General features: G+C 41.6%; 2 protein-coding genes across 2 annotated transcripts; both read left to right on the top strand.

The window, feature by feature from the left end:
• The first annotated feature begins 1,585 nt into the window (after positions 1-1,585).
• On the top strand, positions 1,586-6,729 carry LOC120298729. Its single transcript, XM_039322720.1, has 3 exons — positions 1,586-1,684; positions 3,509-3,644; positions 4,343-6,729. Exon 3 carries the CDS (start codon positions 4,386-4,388, stop codon positions 5,733-5,735), a length of 1,350 nt encoding a protein of 449 aa, XP_039178654.1. The 5' UTR covers positions 1,586-1,684; positions 3,509-3,644; positions 4,343-4,385; the 3' UTR covers positions 5,736-6,729.
• A 1,714-nt stretch (positions 6,730-8,443) lies between these two features.
• Positions 8,444-16,120, top strand: LOC120298714 (protein NKG7-like). The gene is made up of 5 exons (XM_039322698.1): positions 8,444-8,454; positions 10,513-10,757; positions 13,305-13,454; positions 14,819-14,953; positions 15,733-16,120. Exons 1-5 carry the CDS (start codon positions 8,444-8,446, stop codon positions 15,777-15,779), a joined length of 588 nt encoding a protein of 195 aa, XP_039178632.1. The 3' UTR covers positions 15,780-16,120.
• Positions 16,121-17,891: the final 1,771 nt, after the last annotated feature.

Raw genomic sequence — 17,891 nt, 5'->3', positions numbered from 1 at the left:
GTGCATTGGAAGATCTGCAAAAAATATCATTTGCCTGTAAGCAAAAACTGGTGGGATCATAAAATAGAGAAAGTCATAGAAAATGATAAAATTAAACTGCTCTGGGACTTCAGAATTCAAACAGACAAGCACCTGCAACATAACACCCCAGACTTAACAATTGTCGATAAGAAAGACAAAAAAGTCTGGATAGTGGACGTGGCAGTGCCTGGAGACAGCAGAATAGAAGAGAAAGAACTGGAGAAGATAACAAAATACAAAGACCTACAAATAGAAATAGAAAGACTGTGGCAAAAGCAAGCAAGGGTAGTACCAATAGTAATAGGCTCCTTGGGTGCAATCCCAAAACAACTGGAGCACCACTTGAACACCATTGGCATTGACAAATTCGCTATTAGTCAATTGCAAAAGGCGGCCTTACTAGGAACTGCTTCCATCCTGCGACGATATCTGTAATACCATCAAACATCCACATCTGCCTATCCCAGGTCCTGGGTAAGGACTCGATAGGTAGACAAAATGCCAAATCCAGTCTGAACATCTGGCTGACTGTGCGATGATCGATAATTAATAATAATAATAATAATAATAATAATAATAATAATAATAATAATAATAATAATAATAATAATAATAATAATAAAACCTATTGAACGAAACGTGCAGATTATAAGACTTTGGGTGGACCTAAAGCACAGGTCAACCTTCCTAATGGGCATCTATTCAGCGCCAGCCAGGACCTGTGTCCGCTTCACTCCGAAAACCACGCGCGCCCACGCGAGTTCCATTTATGCGGGACAGCCCCGTGGGGGGGGGGAAGAAGGGCTGCCAGAAAGCCATGATTTTACGCTCAAATAAACCTAGATTGTACACGCCATCCCCCCAAACACTCAACAGATCTGTTTTAAACCAAATTGCTTAACCTCCCGCAGGATTGCCAGCGGGGGTTTCCTCCCAGGATAGCGAACTCAAAAGCAGATTCTGCGCAACCCCACCTCCCCGACTCCCAATAACAACAACAACAACAAAAAGGTACAATCAGTTGTGAAACTAAATGATTGCTGCCTATTTGAGTGCATGCGCTATAACGTCACGCGTAGAAAAAGGTAGGCTTCGTTAAATTGTAAAATAAAACTATCTTGAGTTTATTATTCCCACGAGGCAACTGGGCGTTTTGTTTTTTTCTCGGAAGACGTTTCGCTTCTCATCCAAGGAGTTTCTTCGGCTCTGACTGGAGGGCGGGGAACGGAGCTGAAGAAGCTCCTTGGATGAGAAGCGAAACGTCTTCAAAAGAAAAAACGAAGTCCAGTTGCTTCGTGAAAAAAAAGGCACCTGTGGGATAACTATGACCTGGAGGACTGAGAATCTCCATGGACATACCTTGACTTTAAAAACCCAGCACTGGCAACCCTGGAGGGAGGAAGAAGGATCTCGCGGTGACGGAGAAAGACAAAGAGAAAACGAAAGCGTGTGAAAAATGCAGCAAAAAAAAAAAAAACGTTCTTTTTTTTTTCTCGCTCCTATAAATTTCTTGCTCTATTAGCATTCCACCCGCCCCTTTCTCTAGACACGCCCCTATTCCAGTCTTGTGCGTTTTCCTTGAGACCAAATCGAGGTTGCTCGCTCGCTCTGGAAAGAGCCAGGAAAAGCCCACGCGTGACCAGATTGACTAAAAGTGGAGAGCGTGAGAAATTTCTTTTCCCCCGCCCTCGGCCCGTGTCACCGCCAAGGGGATTGGAAGAGCCCTTCCCGTCCCGCTGTTGGGGGGGGGGGAAACTCCCCCGATGCGTAAAAGATCCGCCTCTCCCCAAACTGGTTTAAGCTGTATTATATGCATTGCCTTAAGCTTTGGCTGGGGATCATGGCTGTAGTTCAACTGATCTTAGAAAGTGCAGTATAAGGAAGATATGAGGTGGGGTAGGAAAGGGAAAAAATAATGCTGATTCTTAGGACTTGATAGCTCTCCCCAGAGACTGTCCTTAACTGGAGCAGATACGGAGTTTTTGGGTTAACTACATAATAAGTTAACTACATGTAGTTGGCCTTCTCAGTAAATAACAGTGCTGGGTTTCTACCATCAGTTTACAACTGGTTCCTATTCATTTCACAGAACATGACTACGACCCTGTTGAATCTAGAATAGGCTAAAAATATACCTTAGAATGTTGTTAACTTCTCTCTCTTAATAAAAAAAGCTGATGGATGATCTCCAGAAGCACATGAAAAGTACAAACGTGATTTTGAATTTGCGTAATATGCTTACCTGGCCACAAAACATGTATTCTGTGTTAACCTTCTGAATTGCAGGCTAGGCCAGTGTTTTCAAACCTGGCAACTTTGAAGATGTGTGGATTTCAACTCCCAGAGGCCCCCCACCAAAATTCTCAAGCCATTGTAAGGTCCCTGGCCCTTACTTAAATTTGAGATACCGTTAAAAGTCTAATCAGGCAACTCAAACAAGCTTCTTGAGGAAACAGCATTTTATTTTGGATCGAAATAAGTCCTAGGTGTGCGAACACAATCTGAATACTGGTAGCGTTGCGTTCAGAAGTGCCACACCTTAGAGAGTTAGTAGCATTTCTTTAGAAACCTTGTTAGCCAATGAAAATCAGACAACAGCCATTAAATCATAAGAAAGACATCAATCATTCCTGTACACTCCCTTATTCCCTCTTCCAGTACATCCCATCCATGTACATGTTTTCCCACGCTTGCATGACATTTATCCCTGGTGCAAATGCTGATTACAATAGCAATAGTTAGGCTAAACAATTTATTTTCGTTCCCGTTACAGAACCCTTCACCATCATTAGACAAAAGGTTTGGGACTGTCCAAAATGCAAACAAACTTAAAATCTAAGTTTACCACACTGGGCTAATGCACCCACAATTTTTTTCAACCTGTTGTATGAACCTGGCCAGTCTCTTTTCAAAGACTTGTGTTGAACTCTGTTAAACACAAGTTGCTGGAATTGGGTATGTCTAGTTTAACAAAGACAAGGACAAGGGGGGACATGATAGCAGTGTTCCAATATCTCAGGGGCTGCCCCAAAGAAGAGGGAGTGAAGCTATTCTCCAAAGCGCCTGAAGGCAGGACAAGAAGCAATGGATGGAAACTCATCAAGGAGAGAAGCAACCTAGAACTAAGGAGAAACTTCCTGACAGTTAGAACAATTAACCAGTGGAACAACCTGCCTCCAGAAGCAGTGAATGCTCCAGCACTGGAAGTTTTTAAGAAGAAACTGGACAGCCATTTGTCCGAAATGGTATAGGGTTACCTGCCTGAGCAGGGGGTTGGACTTGATGACTTCTAAGGTCCCTTCCAACTTATTATTATTATTATTATTATTATTATTATTATTATTATTATTATTATTATTATTATTATGCAACCCCATTTTTTTTCTAAAGAATGAGCAGTGACTCTTCGAAGGACATGCAGTATAAATTCTAGGCCAAACATTCTTCCTACATATATCTATCTACTTATAATGATACTTCTTTTCAGAATAAACGTGGAAAAGAGAAGGAGAGCAAGAAATAGTGTCATTATTGTCAACACGAACTGGAAGCAACTTTTCAGAATTTGAAGCAGGAAGTTTTTTCTCGCCCAAATCCATCCTTCTTGAAGATACTTTTGGGAGGTAAAAAAAAAAAAAAGCTGCTGTCTTTGGGGAAACTATACATAATCCTCAACTTAGAAATTGAGCCCCAAATGGATGTGGCTAAGTGAGAAATTGGTTAAGTGAGTTTTGCCCTGTTTTACGACTTTTCTCACCCAGTTGTTAAGTGAATCACTGCAGTTCTTAAATTTGTAAAGGGTTGTGAATCTGCTTTCCCTGTGGACTTTGTTTGTTGGAAGGTCGCAAAAGGGGAGCACGTGACCCCCAGGCACTGCAACCGTCATAAAGATGAGTCAGTTGCCAAGCATCTGAATTTTGATCACAAGACCATGAGGATGCCGCAACAGTTGTGTGAAAAATGGTCATAAGTCAGTTTTTTCAGTGCTTTTGTAACTGAACGGTCACTAAATGAACTGTTGTAAATTGAGGACTACCTGTAATAGCGGGAAGGGGAGAAAGAGAAGAATAGTTTATAAACCATGTAGTGACTAAGTTATTTCCATTTCCTAAAGTTATTTGTTTTGAGGTGTCTGATGGTTAGAGTCTGCCGTTGTGTGTTTCCTGTGGGAGATGGCGAGAACATGATGTATAGATTTATTCAGAAGACTTTTTCCTCTGTAGACCACAAAAAAACTTGTTTTTTCAAACATATTGAAAAGATGTTGAAGGAGTAAATAGTTTTCTTGACCATTGATGTTGTATTCTCCTTTTTCCTATAGTCTTTGTGTGTCCTGGTGGCTTTAGAATCACGGAGAAGGTCCTATGGCTGGGAATCAGCAGCCTGTTCGTGGTGAGACCCCTGAGACAAGGCTAATCCTGATGCCATCTGGGTCATCCTCCAAGGAAATGTCTGCATCTGGAGCTTCTGAGCATCCTAACTCCTTGGGACACGTGACATCGTCAAGCAATCTGTCCTCCTTAACGGTGCCCGTACGCTTAGATGTCCTCTATTTCTTGCTTAACAGTGCTGCTAAAGGGGCACAGAATGCCCTGGCCCCCTTACCTATTCAGAATGGGCAAGGATCTATCCCTGCCTGTCATGGCCCAGTTGCTTTACAAGCTGGGAGCTGCTGTGCCAGCTGCCGCCCCACCTGTCACAAGGCTGCTGGTAGTGCTCCTTACGCCTGGTGCCCTCGTGTACCTCCTCGTGATGAAACAGTTTATAGAAACTGTTACTCTGATGGCCGATTGAACACTGGAATCCCAGACAGACAGAATAACCAACGGATCAGGGCTGCGCAATGGGACGACGGGAAGAACTGGTCTGGATCCACTCAAGCAGACCCGGCAAGGGGATGGAAACGATCCCAGTCCCCATTGGGATGGAAGGAGAGGCAGAGAGATGAAGGTGGGAGGTATCGGAAAGGGGACAGCTGGCAAGGGAAGCAGGGGGATTCCAGGAAGCCTTGGAGCAACCCCAGGGAAAGCCTGGCTGAGTCAACTCCTTGGTCTTCAGGCTCACTGAATAGGAAAAGGGAAGCCACGTCATTTGGAGAACCTTCTCTGAACATTAAGCAGAAGCGAGATGGAAATTGTTGGCCAGAGATGTGCGATGGCTCCAAAGGCCAAAGGTATTTGACCCATGCCCAGATTGAATGGCAGAAGAACCAAGGGCCACAAGATCTGGCCAGCTTCATAGATAATACTGCAGCTGCTCAGATGACCAGTACAACTGGCCAGGATAAAAGAGAAGATTGGGAGGCAGAGTATAAGAGTACCCAAGAAACTTCCAGTGCTCCTGAGTGTTCTTCCCTTCAGAGCAAAGAAATGAACACTTCCGAAGCAGGAGATAGTTATGGTGTAGAATCTGCTTCATCTACTGATCTACCCAAACAGATACTGGAGAGCTCTCCTCAGTTTCCCAAGTCAGTTTCCCAAGACCAGGCAGCTACACCTACTGAGATGGAACCCACCGCATCTGACTCCAACTGGAGGAAGAATGGCAGATTTGTCCATTATCTCCAGAGCCTTTATTCTGATGTCCCAGAGAAGTCAAGTTCGGAATGTTCTGCAGATCTGACCATCAATATAGATGCAGAGAAATCTAAACCGGAAGAGGAGGAGGAGGCTACAAAGAGTGCATCTGATGGAGAATTAAAACTCTTGGAGTAGATTATTAATGGGAGGTTAGCTAGGAGGAGAAAAGGAGGATACTGTTTAGTTTATAGACTTGGGATCTCAGAGGAAATTTCTCCCAAGAGTTTCCAATTCTGGAAGTTCAGAGCTGTTTAATTGGTTAAGGTACAAGTTTGATTCCAGTGTAGGTAGGTTGTGATTATTATGTCTTGTTTTTACGGATTATTCACAACCTGTGTTATCCTTTTCTTCATGGAACAAGGTTCTTCTGACATGCAGATACACCTGCTGCCCTTCCAAAATGGGCTAGATTATGGGCATATCATCCAGCAAACACAACCCATATTCAACCAGTTAATCTTGTTATTTGAAGAGAATGTAAAAAGGAATGGTGAATCACGTTAGTGGCATCATTTATCCTTAGTCTGGGTGCTCTAATAGATAACACCAATGAAAAGCTACTTCAGCTTGTGTTAACCATCACGGCTGGGATTTTTAATTTGGCAATTTGTTAGACTAGAAGCATCCTACTGACTCCATGCACACATCCTACTGACCCACATCTATGGGTGACTTCTACAAAATGCCCATTGTGGATTCTGTAGAAATGATCCATGACTTTTAAACTGCAGTCTTATCTGGTTTGAATCCAGAGATTAACCCATATTACATCTATCAGCTTAAGCACAGAAGCTTGAAACCGTGCAAATCTCAAGCTACAGACTACATAATTTCAAAGATCGTATCATTTCAGTGCATGGGAGAAATGGTTAGCAAAGGACATCCATACTTTTTTTCTTTGCACACAGATGGATATGTTATTTTAATCATGATCTCTGTCTAATATATCTAAATGCATTAATCTTGCTGTTTGTGTTCATGACTGTTAGATTAAAGTTGTTTAGAAAGCTTTAAAAACATTTTTGTATACCTTGTATGGTGAGTGGGGGTTTTAAAACCCAAGAAAAGCATCAGCGGTGATTTGGAATATTTTATAGTAAAATATTGTTTCCCCTAGGCTGGGGAAGATGTGAATTTGTTTCTGATAACTTGTCACTTGTTGCAATAAAGTTGGCATTGTGTTAGGAAGATGGGCTGTTTCTCTTTAATATACAAGACATGGGCACATTTATTTAAACTTGAGCAGGGCTTTTCAACTAGTGGTACGGGTACCACCTGTAGTACATTGGCACCTGGCAGGTGGTACACGACCATCCTAGAAAAGTAGCGGGGGAGGGGAATGAGCTGAACCGGTGGCATCACCGCACAAGCCTGAGCGAGAGATGGCTGGAGCTGCAGGGCTGTCAGGGCTCAGTGGAAGCGCCAGGATCAGTGCCGCTTTCCAGCTGATCAGCGCTTCTTTGGGGCTGTCAGGGCTCAGTGGAAGCACCAGGATTAGTGCCAGGCTCCAGCTTGACCTTGGCGCTGATCCTGGCACTTCTGCTGAGCCCAGAAGAAGCACCAATCAGCTGGAAAGCAGCACTGATCCTGGCACTGAGGAAGCACCGATCAGCTGGAATGTTGCAGCATCTCCAGGGTCTTGTGATTTACATCCAGCTGCTTGGCAACTGATTCATATTTATGACGGTCACAGTGTCCCAAGGTCATGTGAAGTGACCAAAACCTGCTGCAACCACCCAGCAGACGGGGGAAATAAAAACCAAACACCCCGCACACCCCCCCCCGCCAATCCTCAACAGAAATGCTCACAACAATGAAAACCTCGGACAGGAGGAAGAGCGCCGCCAGGCGGGCAGGCAGGTGTCTTGCTCGACTGTGGCTTGAGCACTTTTTTCAGTGCCATTGTAACTTCAAACAGTCACTAAGTGTACTGTTGTAAGTTGAGGACTACCTGTACTTTATCACTTTTTTCTTTTTTTTTGGGTCATCAAGTTTTTGACCCCTTGCTAGGCGACTGGTGGTACTCGGATGTTGCCATATCCTAAAAGTGGTACAATGGGTGAAAAGGTTGAAAAGCCCTGAACTTGAGCAGAGTTGTCATGGTGGACATTTCAAGAAAGCCAATAAAACTTAAGGTTCAATTTTATTTACCTAATTTTATTTATCCAAACAAACTAGCATGATCAAAGCAGCACGATCAAAAGACGACACTGGGGAAATCAAATATGAGATCCTCTCCCTACCTAATGGAGCAATATTTTATTTTTATGAGATCAGTTCTCTTTGCGTAGCTATTTATTTAGCTACTGTATTTCATTTGTAGTTAACCTAAAACAATTAAAAACTCAATGATTAGATAGATGATAGCAAGAGAGATAAAGATAGAAACACACAGTATATGTAGGGATAGATAGATATGGATGGATGGATACAGAGATTTGACAGATATATAGATAATAGATTACCGATAGAGAAGAGATAGAAGATAGATACTGGATGGGGGGGGGATTAATTTAGCAACTTCCAGAGGTTTTATGCCAGTTCAGAAGTTTCTTTGTAAGGAAATGGATATAAAACTGTTGAATCAGTTTTCAGTTCTTCCTTCTCCTTGCACTTCAGTTTCTTCACAAGGAAGTTTATAACATTTAAATTACAGTCAAAAACAAAACATTCTTTCCCTTATTGGACAACATCAATCTAATTGGCCAGAATCCTCATTGGTCAGAAGTGCAGATTCCATTGGTAGTCTAGAAACCTGTGGTGGTAGCCAGGGCAACCAAGTTGATTTCAAAAGAGGTTGCTGTTTCTCCATCCTTGCTTCCATTGGAGAGAAGCTACTCCTAATGGCAGAAAGGTGTGGCTGTTGGACCTGTTGTGGGAGGGAGAAAGGGGTAAGGCCTTTAAAAAAAAAGAACTGGACATCTTGACCTGAATTTTGCCCTCCCCCCCCCCATTCGTATAACAACATGAGGAAAGTATAATGGTGGTTCTTAGATTGCCCCATAAAACATCCATGGAAATAACAAATTGCTGCATTTGTAATTAATTTTTTTTGCAGATTTTCATATTCCCATTTGAAAAGTTAGAGGTTGTGTGTAGTTGAATTCTGTTCACAAAAATTAGTTCAGTTAATTATTATAAAGAAGAAGCAACTTTCAAGTGTAAAGAAAGGATAAATGTGCATATAGCAGCGGCTCTCAACCTTTTCTATATCCCGCACCCCTAGAACGCTTCTGATATATTTTCCCACCCCTTACAAAAGTTTGAAATAACGGCAATGAATTATACATATACACTATAATTTTGAAAACCCCAGGTTTTTGCATTACCTAGAATATCATCTCGCACCCCCAGGGGTTGTGAGCACTCCCGGTTGGGAACCCCTGGCATATAGTTTGATTTAATGTTTGTTCAATTGTAATTCAAATTATTAGATTGGTTAACATCTACAGGCTTCATGATCAATAAAATTTGTTTTTAAATGGAGTTATTTTAGATAGATTTGGAGAAGATGAGAAGTAAATACATTGATCAACCAACTTAGCACCAGCCATACAGAGTTTCTCAACTTTGGCAACTGGAAAAAGTGTGGACTTCAACTCCCAGAATCCCCCAGCCAGTCTGGACTGAACCAAACAGATGCTTAGCTATTGTTTTCCTCCCCTCATCTGTATGAGTGCCAGGATGTACCTCACTCTACAAAGATGCAGTTTCTAGAAACCTAAAAAAGAAGATAATTTCCAAGAAATTTGTGCAATAAAATCAGAGATGGTACCAAATTTGAATGGGTCCTCAGCATCTGGTCAATGGTATTTTCCACCCTGATTTTTCCTCATATCATTTTTTTTGGGTCAGGAATCCCACCCATTCAAGCCCTAAACAGATGTGGTCTTGCTTTGTTTCTCTGAGGCCCATCAGCATTGGTGAGATGCTTACACCAGAACTAAAATTCTTCTCTTGGAATTTAATGGAAGCAGGGGAAACTAAGAAGGCTTCAGAGGGATAAAAAGGAGCCATATTTAAGTCCCTGGCCATCTTTAATCACGAGGTCTTATGTGTCCATTTATAGCTAAAAATGCAATGATCTCATATTTTGTTGAAAGTTGACTGTCAGATGGTCAGAAGTAAACAACCCAATATTAGACCTGGCTATTATTAAACAGATAAGATGGAAATCAATAGAGACCCATCCAGTCAGTTGCATAGCTTGGAAAGAAAAAAAAAAGATGCACAAAAAATATATTCAATTTCACTATAACCAGATAAAATTTGATAAAAAGCAGTTGCTGGAAGCGTTTCAGAATGGCTTCTTGATTTTTCCATGACAAAAAATCCTGATCAAAAGTTGCTGGATTCTTGTCTGCCTGATGGCTTTTTCCAATCCAGCCTTCCAAGGAGAAGCCTCACAATTCCATCAATGAAAATCAATCAAAATAGAGCTGGAAGGGACCTTGGAGGTCTTCTAGTCCAACCCCCTGCTCAAGCAGGAGACCCTATACCATTTCAGACAGGTGGCTGTCCAGTCTTTTCTTAAAAACCTCCAGTGATGAAGCACCTTCTCAAGGGAAGCTGTTCCACTGGTTAATTGTTCTCACTGTTAGGAAGTTTCTCCTTAATTCCAGGTTGCTTCACTTGATTAGTTTCCATCCATGGCTTCTTGTCTTGCCTTCTGGTGCTTTGGAAAATCCTACTGGGTCATTTTACTCCTAAGTGAGGGAACACGTGGAACAAGAAATCTCAGAGAAATGTTTCCAGTACAGCCTAGGTCCTAGGACTACAATCTGAGATCCTTGCATGTTTTACCAGCCCCAGGACTTTCCTCCAAATGACCATTCATCGGGAATTAAAAAATAAATTAGAAACAATCATAATGACTCTCAATTTACAGTCTTTTTCTTCATCCTCCATCTAGAGAAATCCCTTCCACTGCAGTTTCGTTAACCAGTGTCACCAGTTTAGAGATAAATTTGTCTTTCTTGACTCAACCCCTGAAGATCAGCAGTGGCATTTGCTCAGCTGGAAGTCTGCTGTTGGAATATATGTCCTTGAGTACGTCTTACTGGGTACTGGAGACAACTCACAGAGGCATGGTTCATAGTGGACTCTGGAACATCTGCTTAGCTCCAAAATGCAACCTGTACCAGTTTAATCTCTTAGGTACGATCTCTCCACTCCATCTTGTAATGTCTTAAAAAATATCCGTTCGTTCAGTTTATATTCTGCCTTCCCTCTAGGAAATAAAAGCAGTAAATACAGGTAGTCCTCAGTTGATGACCTCAACTGAGTCCAAAATTTATGTTGCTAAGCGAAACATTTGTTAAGTAAGTTTGCCCCATTTTATGACTTTTCTTGCCACAGTTGTTAAGTGAATCATTGCATTTGTTAAGTTAGTAACAACGTTGTTAAGTGAATCTGGCTTCCCCATTGACTTTGCTTGTCAGAAGGTCTCAGAAGGGGAATCATGTGACCCCGGGACACTTCCATGGTCATAAATATGAACTCGTTGCCAAGGATCTAAATTTTGACCACGTGCGGTTGTAAGTGTGAAAAATGGTCATAAGTCACTTTTTTTCCAGTGCTGTTGTAACTTTGAACGGTCACTAAATTTACTGTTGTAAATGGAGGACTACCTGTATAATGCTCACTTCTCCCATTTGTGCCCGCATAAAGAACTCTGAGAAATAGGCTGGGTTGAAGAAAAAAAATGGGTTCAGCAATAAGAGGCTGATGAATTTACAATCAGTTCTCAAAAGATAGATTTTGTTCCCTTCGGGCCCATTTCAGCTGCCCTGTTAACTCTTGGGCCAGCTCGTTGGTGGTGGCTTTTCCTGGCCCAGAACAAAATAAACAAATTGAATTTATAATGAACGTTAAACATTAAACCCTTTACCCGTATTTTTTTCCAGGATGTCCATCTGATTTTCCAAGCTAGCCTCTTACTTTCAGACCAAGCCCAGAGAGCCCAACCTTTTATTTGCTTGCACCTAATAGACCAGTGGTTCTCAACCTTTTTAATGCCGCAATCCCCAACCGGTCGTAAGTCGAGGACTACTCAAGTGGTGCAGCAACGTTTGCAGAATGGAACTTTTGGCGGGCTCAGCAGGGCAGAGACAACCTGGACAATTCCTATTGGCTTTTGAAAGCCAATAGAATTAGACTCTATTCAAGAGAGTCTATTCTACTGGCTTTCAAAAGCCAATAGAATAAAAGGGAGTAGCACAGCTAAGGAAAGGGGGGAAAAAATGGCGGACTGCGTTGTTTGGCGACCCCCGTGAAATGGTCGTTCGACCCCAAATGGGGTCCCAACCCACAGGTTGAGAACCACTGTAATAGACAGAATCTTCCCTAATTAAAGCTATAAGCTTCTAATCTACTAAGTATATCCTAAGAGATTTTAGGCTGTGGCCAGCCTGAACCTCTTCCTTCCTCTCCTATCCCCAGTTCAGGACCGCATAGTCTTTTAATCCAATCTTCTTTCTGGGGAAGCTCAGTTTTACCAAGATTCCCCTTCTATTCCTGCAGGTGCACATTCCATTACATCAAGCCCAGATTTCCCCATGCAATTATTAGTTTCAAGATCAGACAAGTTTGGCTAGGTCCTGCTACCTATTAGGACCAAATTTCTGAATTGACATCCCAATTAATGTCTAGGTAGACATTAGGTACTAAGCAATGGGGCAAAACCCAGCTATTTTAAAAAAATTCAAATCTCACTTCCATTCTCACCATTAAACATTTGATAACAAGAGCAATGACCCCTCTGATTCATTTATTTCAGCATTTTTTTTAATATCCAAGGGTTGCTAGCAATGGAATAATATTATTGTCATTGTATGTGTATGCACAGTATACACATACAACGAAATTTACGTGACACCCAAAGACCAGGTCACACACACATAATCCCCAAACACACTCCCATCCACAATTCCCCACCCCTAAAACCACCCAAACATCCACCCAACAGACCAAGTAATACTGTCCAACAGATCACTGATGGTGGCCCTTTAGTTCATTATTAAATGCAATTATGATGAACCAGACTGAAATTTTTAGACTTTTTTTTTAACATGTGAAGTTGTAGCTGTGTTAGTAAAAGAGGGACATAAAATGTATTGGAGGTTTAACATGCCTTTTATGAGGGTTATTATTTAGATTTGGCAACTTGCTACTAAATGGTGCAGAATTTTTGGAATTCTCCTTGAGGTGCAAAAACAGGGTTATGAAGCTGTAGTTGTCATGGTTCCAACAGATGAAACTCTTCAAAAGAACCTCGAGGCATTGTTTACTTTAAAAAATCTTTTATTTGAGTAACATAATATTGGCACTTACATAATCAAAGCCAAAAACTGAATTCTCCTCCCCTGGGCACATAGTATCAAAGCACAATTCCCTCCTCCAATTTACAGTCATAAATCACATTCCCCAATTAGCTTGAAGGCGGGCTTCCTCCCCAGCCTGCAAATTCTTTATCATCTCTGATTTCAACAACCTTGATTCTCACGCTAGGTTCAGTGTTGTTATGTCAAGCTGGACTCTCATTCACATCCCCCCTCCCCAGCATCATCTAACTCTAAAAGCGAAAGGAAGAAAATGGCTACGTTTCCATCTGTTGTCAATGCAAAAACATCCAGTGTTAGCAGTGTTGACAGCAGTTACACATACCCACACACACTGATGTTTTCTTTCTTTTCTTGGGCACAGCTTTGCACATCCATGTTACTCGCACCTTCCTGCTGATGGCCCTTTTCTGTGGCTTCATAGGGTTGATTTGCATTTGCATCTCTTTTGAACGTAACAAGCTATACAACGTATCGGTGATAAAGGCAGCCGCCATCTTCAGCTTCAGTGCAGGTTGGTAATAAGCTTTTAGACTTATTCCCGAAAGGCGTTTTTGAGTGGGTACAGAGTGTGAAAACAGCCTTTGTATGCAACTCTTTAAAGCAGCTGGGTCTCTTCTTGGTATCTTGTACTTCTGTGGCTGCTGCACAGTCTCAGGACAAAATCCAAAGGTGTTTTTTCAGGAGGCAACTGGGCTTTCTTGTTTTTCTTGGAAGATGTTTCACTTCTCATCCAAGAAGCTTCTTCAACTCTGACTGGATGGTGGGGAAGGGAAGGATTTATACTCCTTCCAGATAGCTGGTCATTTGCCTTCTTTTGGAGAGTCGTTGAAGCCACTTGGTGGTTCTTCTGTGTCCTCAAGGCCACCTGAGTGGCGTAAATGGGTGTGGAGCCTTCTTGGAACTCTCTAAAGGAATGCAGTCAGAGCTGAAGAAGCTTCTTAGATGAGAAGTGAAACATCTTCAAAGAAAAAACAAGAAAGTCCAGTTGCCTCCTGAAAAAGCACCTTTGGGACAACCTTGACCTGAGTGACTGAGAATCTCCATAGAGTTTCAGGAAGGGCCTTTGTTTGTGCATCTTTTTGGAACTTAAATCAGAAGCAGCTCTCAGCCCTTATTTGAGAGACTTTGTAAATACAGGCACCGTTCTTCAGGGGCTGAACCTGTGCTTTGCATGAAGGACGCCCTAAGGGTGAACTCAGGTATTTCTTCAAATTATTCCAGCTGTTGGACTGCTTATCTAAAACCAAAAGGGGATTTTTTTCAGGCAGTGCTTGCTTCCCAAAATCGCTCAGACAAATTAAAAAAAGGGAGCAAAAGAGACCGTCTCTCTCTCTCTCTCTCTCTCTCTCTCTCTCTCTCTCTCTCTCTCTCTCTCTCTCTCTCTCTCTCTCTCTCTCACACACACACACACACACACACACACACACACACACACACCTTTAAGGTCACAACCCAAAGGGACAAGACTGGAGAGAGACCAGCTGTTCCAGCCCAGAAAGAAATAGTGAGACATAGCTTGGCCTTGGTAGATAGTTCAAGCCAGCTGGTTACATGTTGTTGGAGCTCCTGTTTGGTTGTTATGATATAACTCTTGCTCATATGGATGGCCCTGTGCTTGATGGATAATTAGATTGGGTGGTCTTTCAGTTCTGTTGTCCCAGGGCAATTCTCAATTAAGAGCTGATGAACAGAAGAGGTTTTCCACAGTGGCTGCAGCATTAATCAGTGGATGAGTTTCAGCCATGGTATTCTTTTTCCTGGAGATAATGAGGTCCAGCTTCCTAGCAGCCTTGACTACGTGGTTGATGGGTGAGGTTTCTAGGTTGCTCTTCAACTCCCATTCCACACTTCCTTTTCCTTCTCTTTTGGCTCTAGGTTTCCTCATTCTGGTTGCCATGTCTGTGTTCACAACCATTCTTAGGAGATCCCCAGGATATGCCCAACGTTTAGTAGTATTTGGCACATCCTTCAGCTTGGGCTGGGCCTCCATTCTTATGTACATCATCACTGGTGAGACATTTTTTTAAATGCCTAGCAGTTGTCTTTTCCTTTTCTACATTTAATGTCCATGTCAGAATCCAATTATATTTCATCTCTAGTTATCGACTATGGAAAACCCCATTTCTGTCCTCTCTGGATTCTGTCATACGATGAAGGGGAAGGGGGCTGAACAAAGGGTTTTATGGCCCTCACTTCCTTCGGTACAACTTCAAAAGGGACTGAATGTGGATACCACCAAAAGGACTAACCATAACAAAAGGGGCCATCAGCTTTCATCAACTCCCCTCTGAAGTCTCCCTTCCGCCAGCAGTGAGGAAAAAGAGGGTGGAAATGTAATGCCTGGGATTGTCACTGGAAGGATAGTGGGGTGGGGTGGGGCTGCTGGGGACCCCTTAAAATCTTGAACCATAGGGCTTGGGCCCCAGGTCCTGTCTAGAATGCTTGCAACCATTTTCTCTTAATAAAGAATGCCTCTTGGAAGAAATATTCCAAGAGTTCTGTCTTCTTAAGATGCAAAGTGGGGTGGGTCCTTACAGTCCATATGTTTTTGACACTAGCGATGTTTTGAAGGACTTCACAGTTTCTTCCCTTCAGCCAAGCTGGCTGGAGCAGTTGGGAGATGAAGGCCAAAATATCTGAATTTTCAAGACTTACAGATAAGCATCAGGCAACTTTTTAAAATAAATAACAGAATAAATAAACAAATAAATAAATATAAATTAAAAATATTACTATCTCTGGCTTTGACAAGTAACTTATATGATTCATTTTTTCCCTTTCTCCCTCAGGTATTCTACTTTTGCTGACTGAAAAAACCATTATTTCTTTAGTCTAGGCATCGACCCTTCCACTGAGACTTTAAAAAAAAGTCACCCATAACACATTTATTGGTTTCATAATCATGGAAACGATTATGCACTGGAGCATTGAACTGGGACAAATGCAACCTTATTCTGGGTATATGAAGACAGGATCCCATTTCTCCTTATTCCAATGTAATTGAACCATGTTTTGCTACTATGAATGGCCATCAGCCAGTTCTCTTCTGTCAATGACAGAACATTGGCATGTAATATTGTATGATAACTGGAAATGACTATGGCTTGTTAGGACAACCCAGAAACTATGACCTGGGAGAAAAAACAGGAGCTTGCTTCACTCTTAAATTGGAAACTGGGGTTTGACTTGGGTTTCCAGTTCTGACTTGCAGCTAAATAATGGCTCATGCTAATTTAAAACCTGTTGGGTATCATAATGAGTCAGAGAGGGCTGAGACAGAAAATTAGAAAGGAAGAGACAGAAAATAAGCATATGTGATGCTACTCCATGGCGGCTATTGTAAATAATACCTCAGGTCTTGTAAATAATAACTCAAAAAGGTACCTTACAGCTATATTGTGGTGAGTCAAGGCAGACAATATTTCAGCCTTTCTCCAGTTGAAAATGAATTAGACAATGCGTAGGTTTGAAACATTAGCTTCAGGTGTAAGTGAGTGAGTGAGTATAACACAGGTGTAACTAGGGTGATAAAATGGACATCTTGAAGAGAATAGTGGTGTTCATTTTGCTTAGGCCTTGTTGTCTGAGGATTGTGCAAATGCATGTGAATCTGTCATGTAAATATCTCTTTGTGGGGATCAATTTACCTGTGGATTGTATTTGTCAGTGAAAACATATATGAATATGGTTTTGTTTGTTAGTTATTGTCAATCAACTCTTCCATAACTATGTATTTTGCCCCATGGTTGCCTAGCCTCTCTTGTTCCACCCAGATTTTCTTGAGATCTTTTTAGATCATGCCTGTCTTTTTTGAAATTAAAAAAGCAATTTTTCAGTGTTAAAATGTGTGCAGTGACTTTTTTTCTCCCCCCAAAAAACCTGGCATGGTGAGATATATAAAGGATTTGACGTAGGCTAAAGAGATCCAGGTTAAATATTTGCTTAGTCATAAAATTCATGGGTGGTCATGATGCGTTCTTTACACAGACAACAATCGTAATTTGTTTTGGCTTAACATGAGTGTCAACCCAGTCAACTATGTTTTATTGAAACAATCACGATTCATTAAACCCTATCTTGACATGTTAGATAGACCTAGTTCTTTCTCTCCCTGACTTACTTCCTGTGATGGCTGGAAGGCCACAGAGAGCTGAAGAGAGAATCAACAAATGTCATTGTGAACTCCCTTGAGAGAGCAGGGAAGAAACATAATAAATAAAAGCATGCCTCATTTAAGTTGACTTTGAATACAAATGAAACAGATTAACATATTTAGGGCAATGGCAAGGCCTGGCCTCTGACAAAATATTTTGGTTTCCTTCAAGTCTAGGGTGAGTTCTGAAGAGATACGTACAGGTAATCCTCGACTTAGTTCATTTAGTGACTGTTCAAAGTTACAACAGCACTGGAAAAAAGTGACTTATGACCAGTTTTCACACTTACGAACGTAGTGGCATCCCCATGATCTTGTGATCAAAGTTCAGACACTTGGCAATTGACTTACATTTATGACGGTTGCATTGTCCCTGGATCAAGTGATCCCCTTTGGAGACCTTCTGACAAGCAAAGTCAGTGGGGAGCCAGATTCACTTAATAACAGTTGGACTAATTTAACAACTGCAGTGATTCACTTAACAACTTTGGCAACGGTTGTAAAATGAGACAAACTCACTTAACAAATGTTTCCTGATTGCACTCTTCAAAAATCTCCTTCAGTATTGTTATTGTTTAGTATCATGTTATGGGCCTGCATATGGGCCTCTCATCCCCTCTTGTGTTCAGCTTTTGAAATCATGAAGTTGCTTAAATTTGTGATGTTCTAACAAAAACCAAAACAGGATCAATTTCCCACAAGGAGTTGTTTTTTTCTTCAGGATTGATTCTAACATCTTGTAAAAGTTTCAATATTCCAATTTTATGTGTACCATTCGTTCATTTGTTGAAGTCT

This window comes from Crotalus tigris, unplaced genomic scaffold (genome assembly GCF_016545835.1).
Source record: "Crotalus tigris isolate CLP2741 ecotype Arizona unplaced genomic scaffold, ASM1654583v1 scf7180000024119.3904262, whole genome shotgun sequence".
In the NCBI taxonomy this organism is placed as follows: Eukaryota; Metazoa; Chordata; class Lepidosauria; order Squamata; family Viperidae; genus Crotalus; species Crotalus tigris.
Note: the sequence above shows the minus strand (reverse complement) of the source record. Positions and strands in the feature narration are given on the sequence as shown.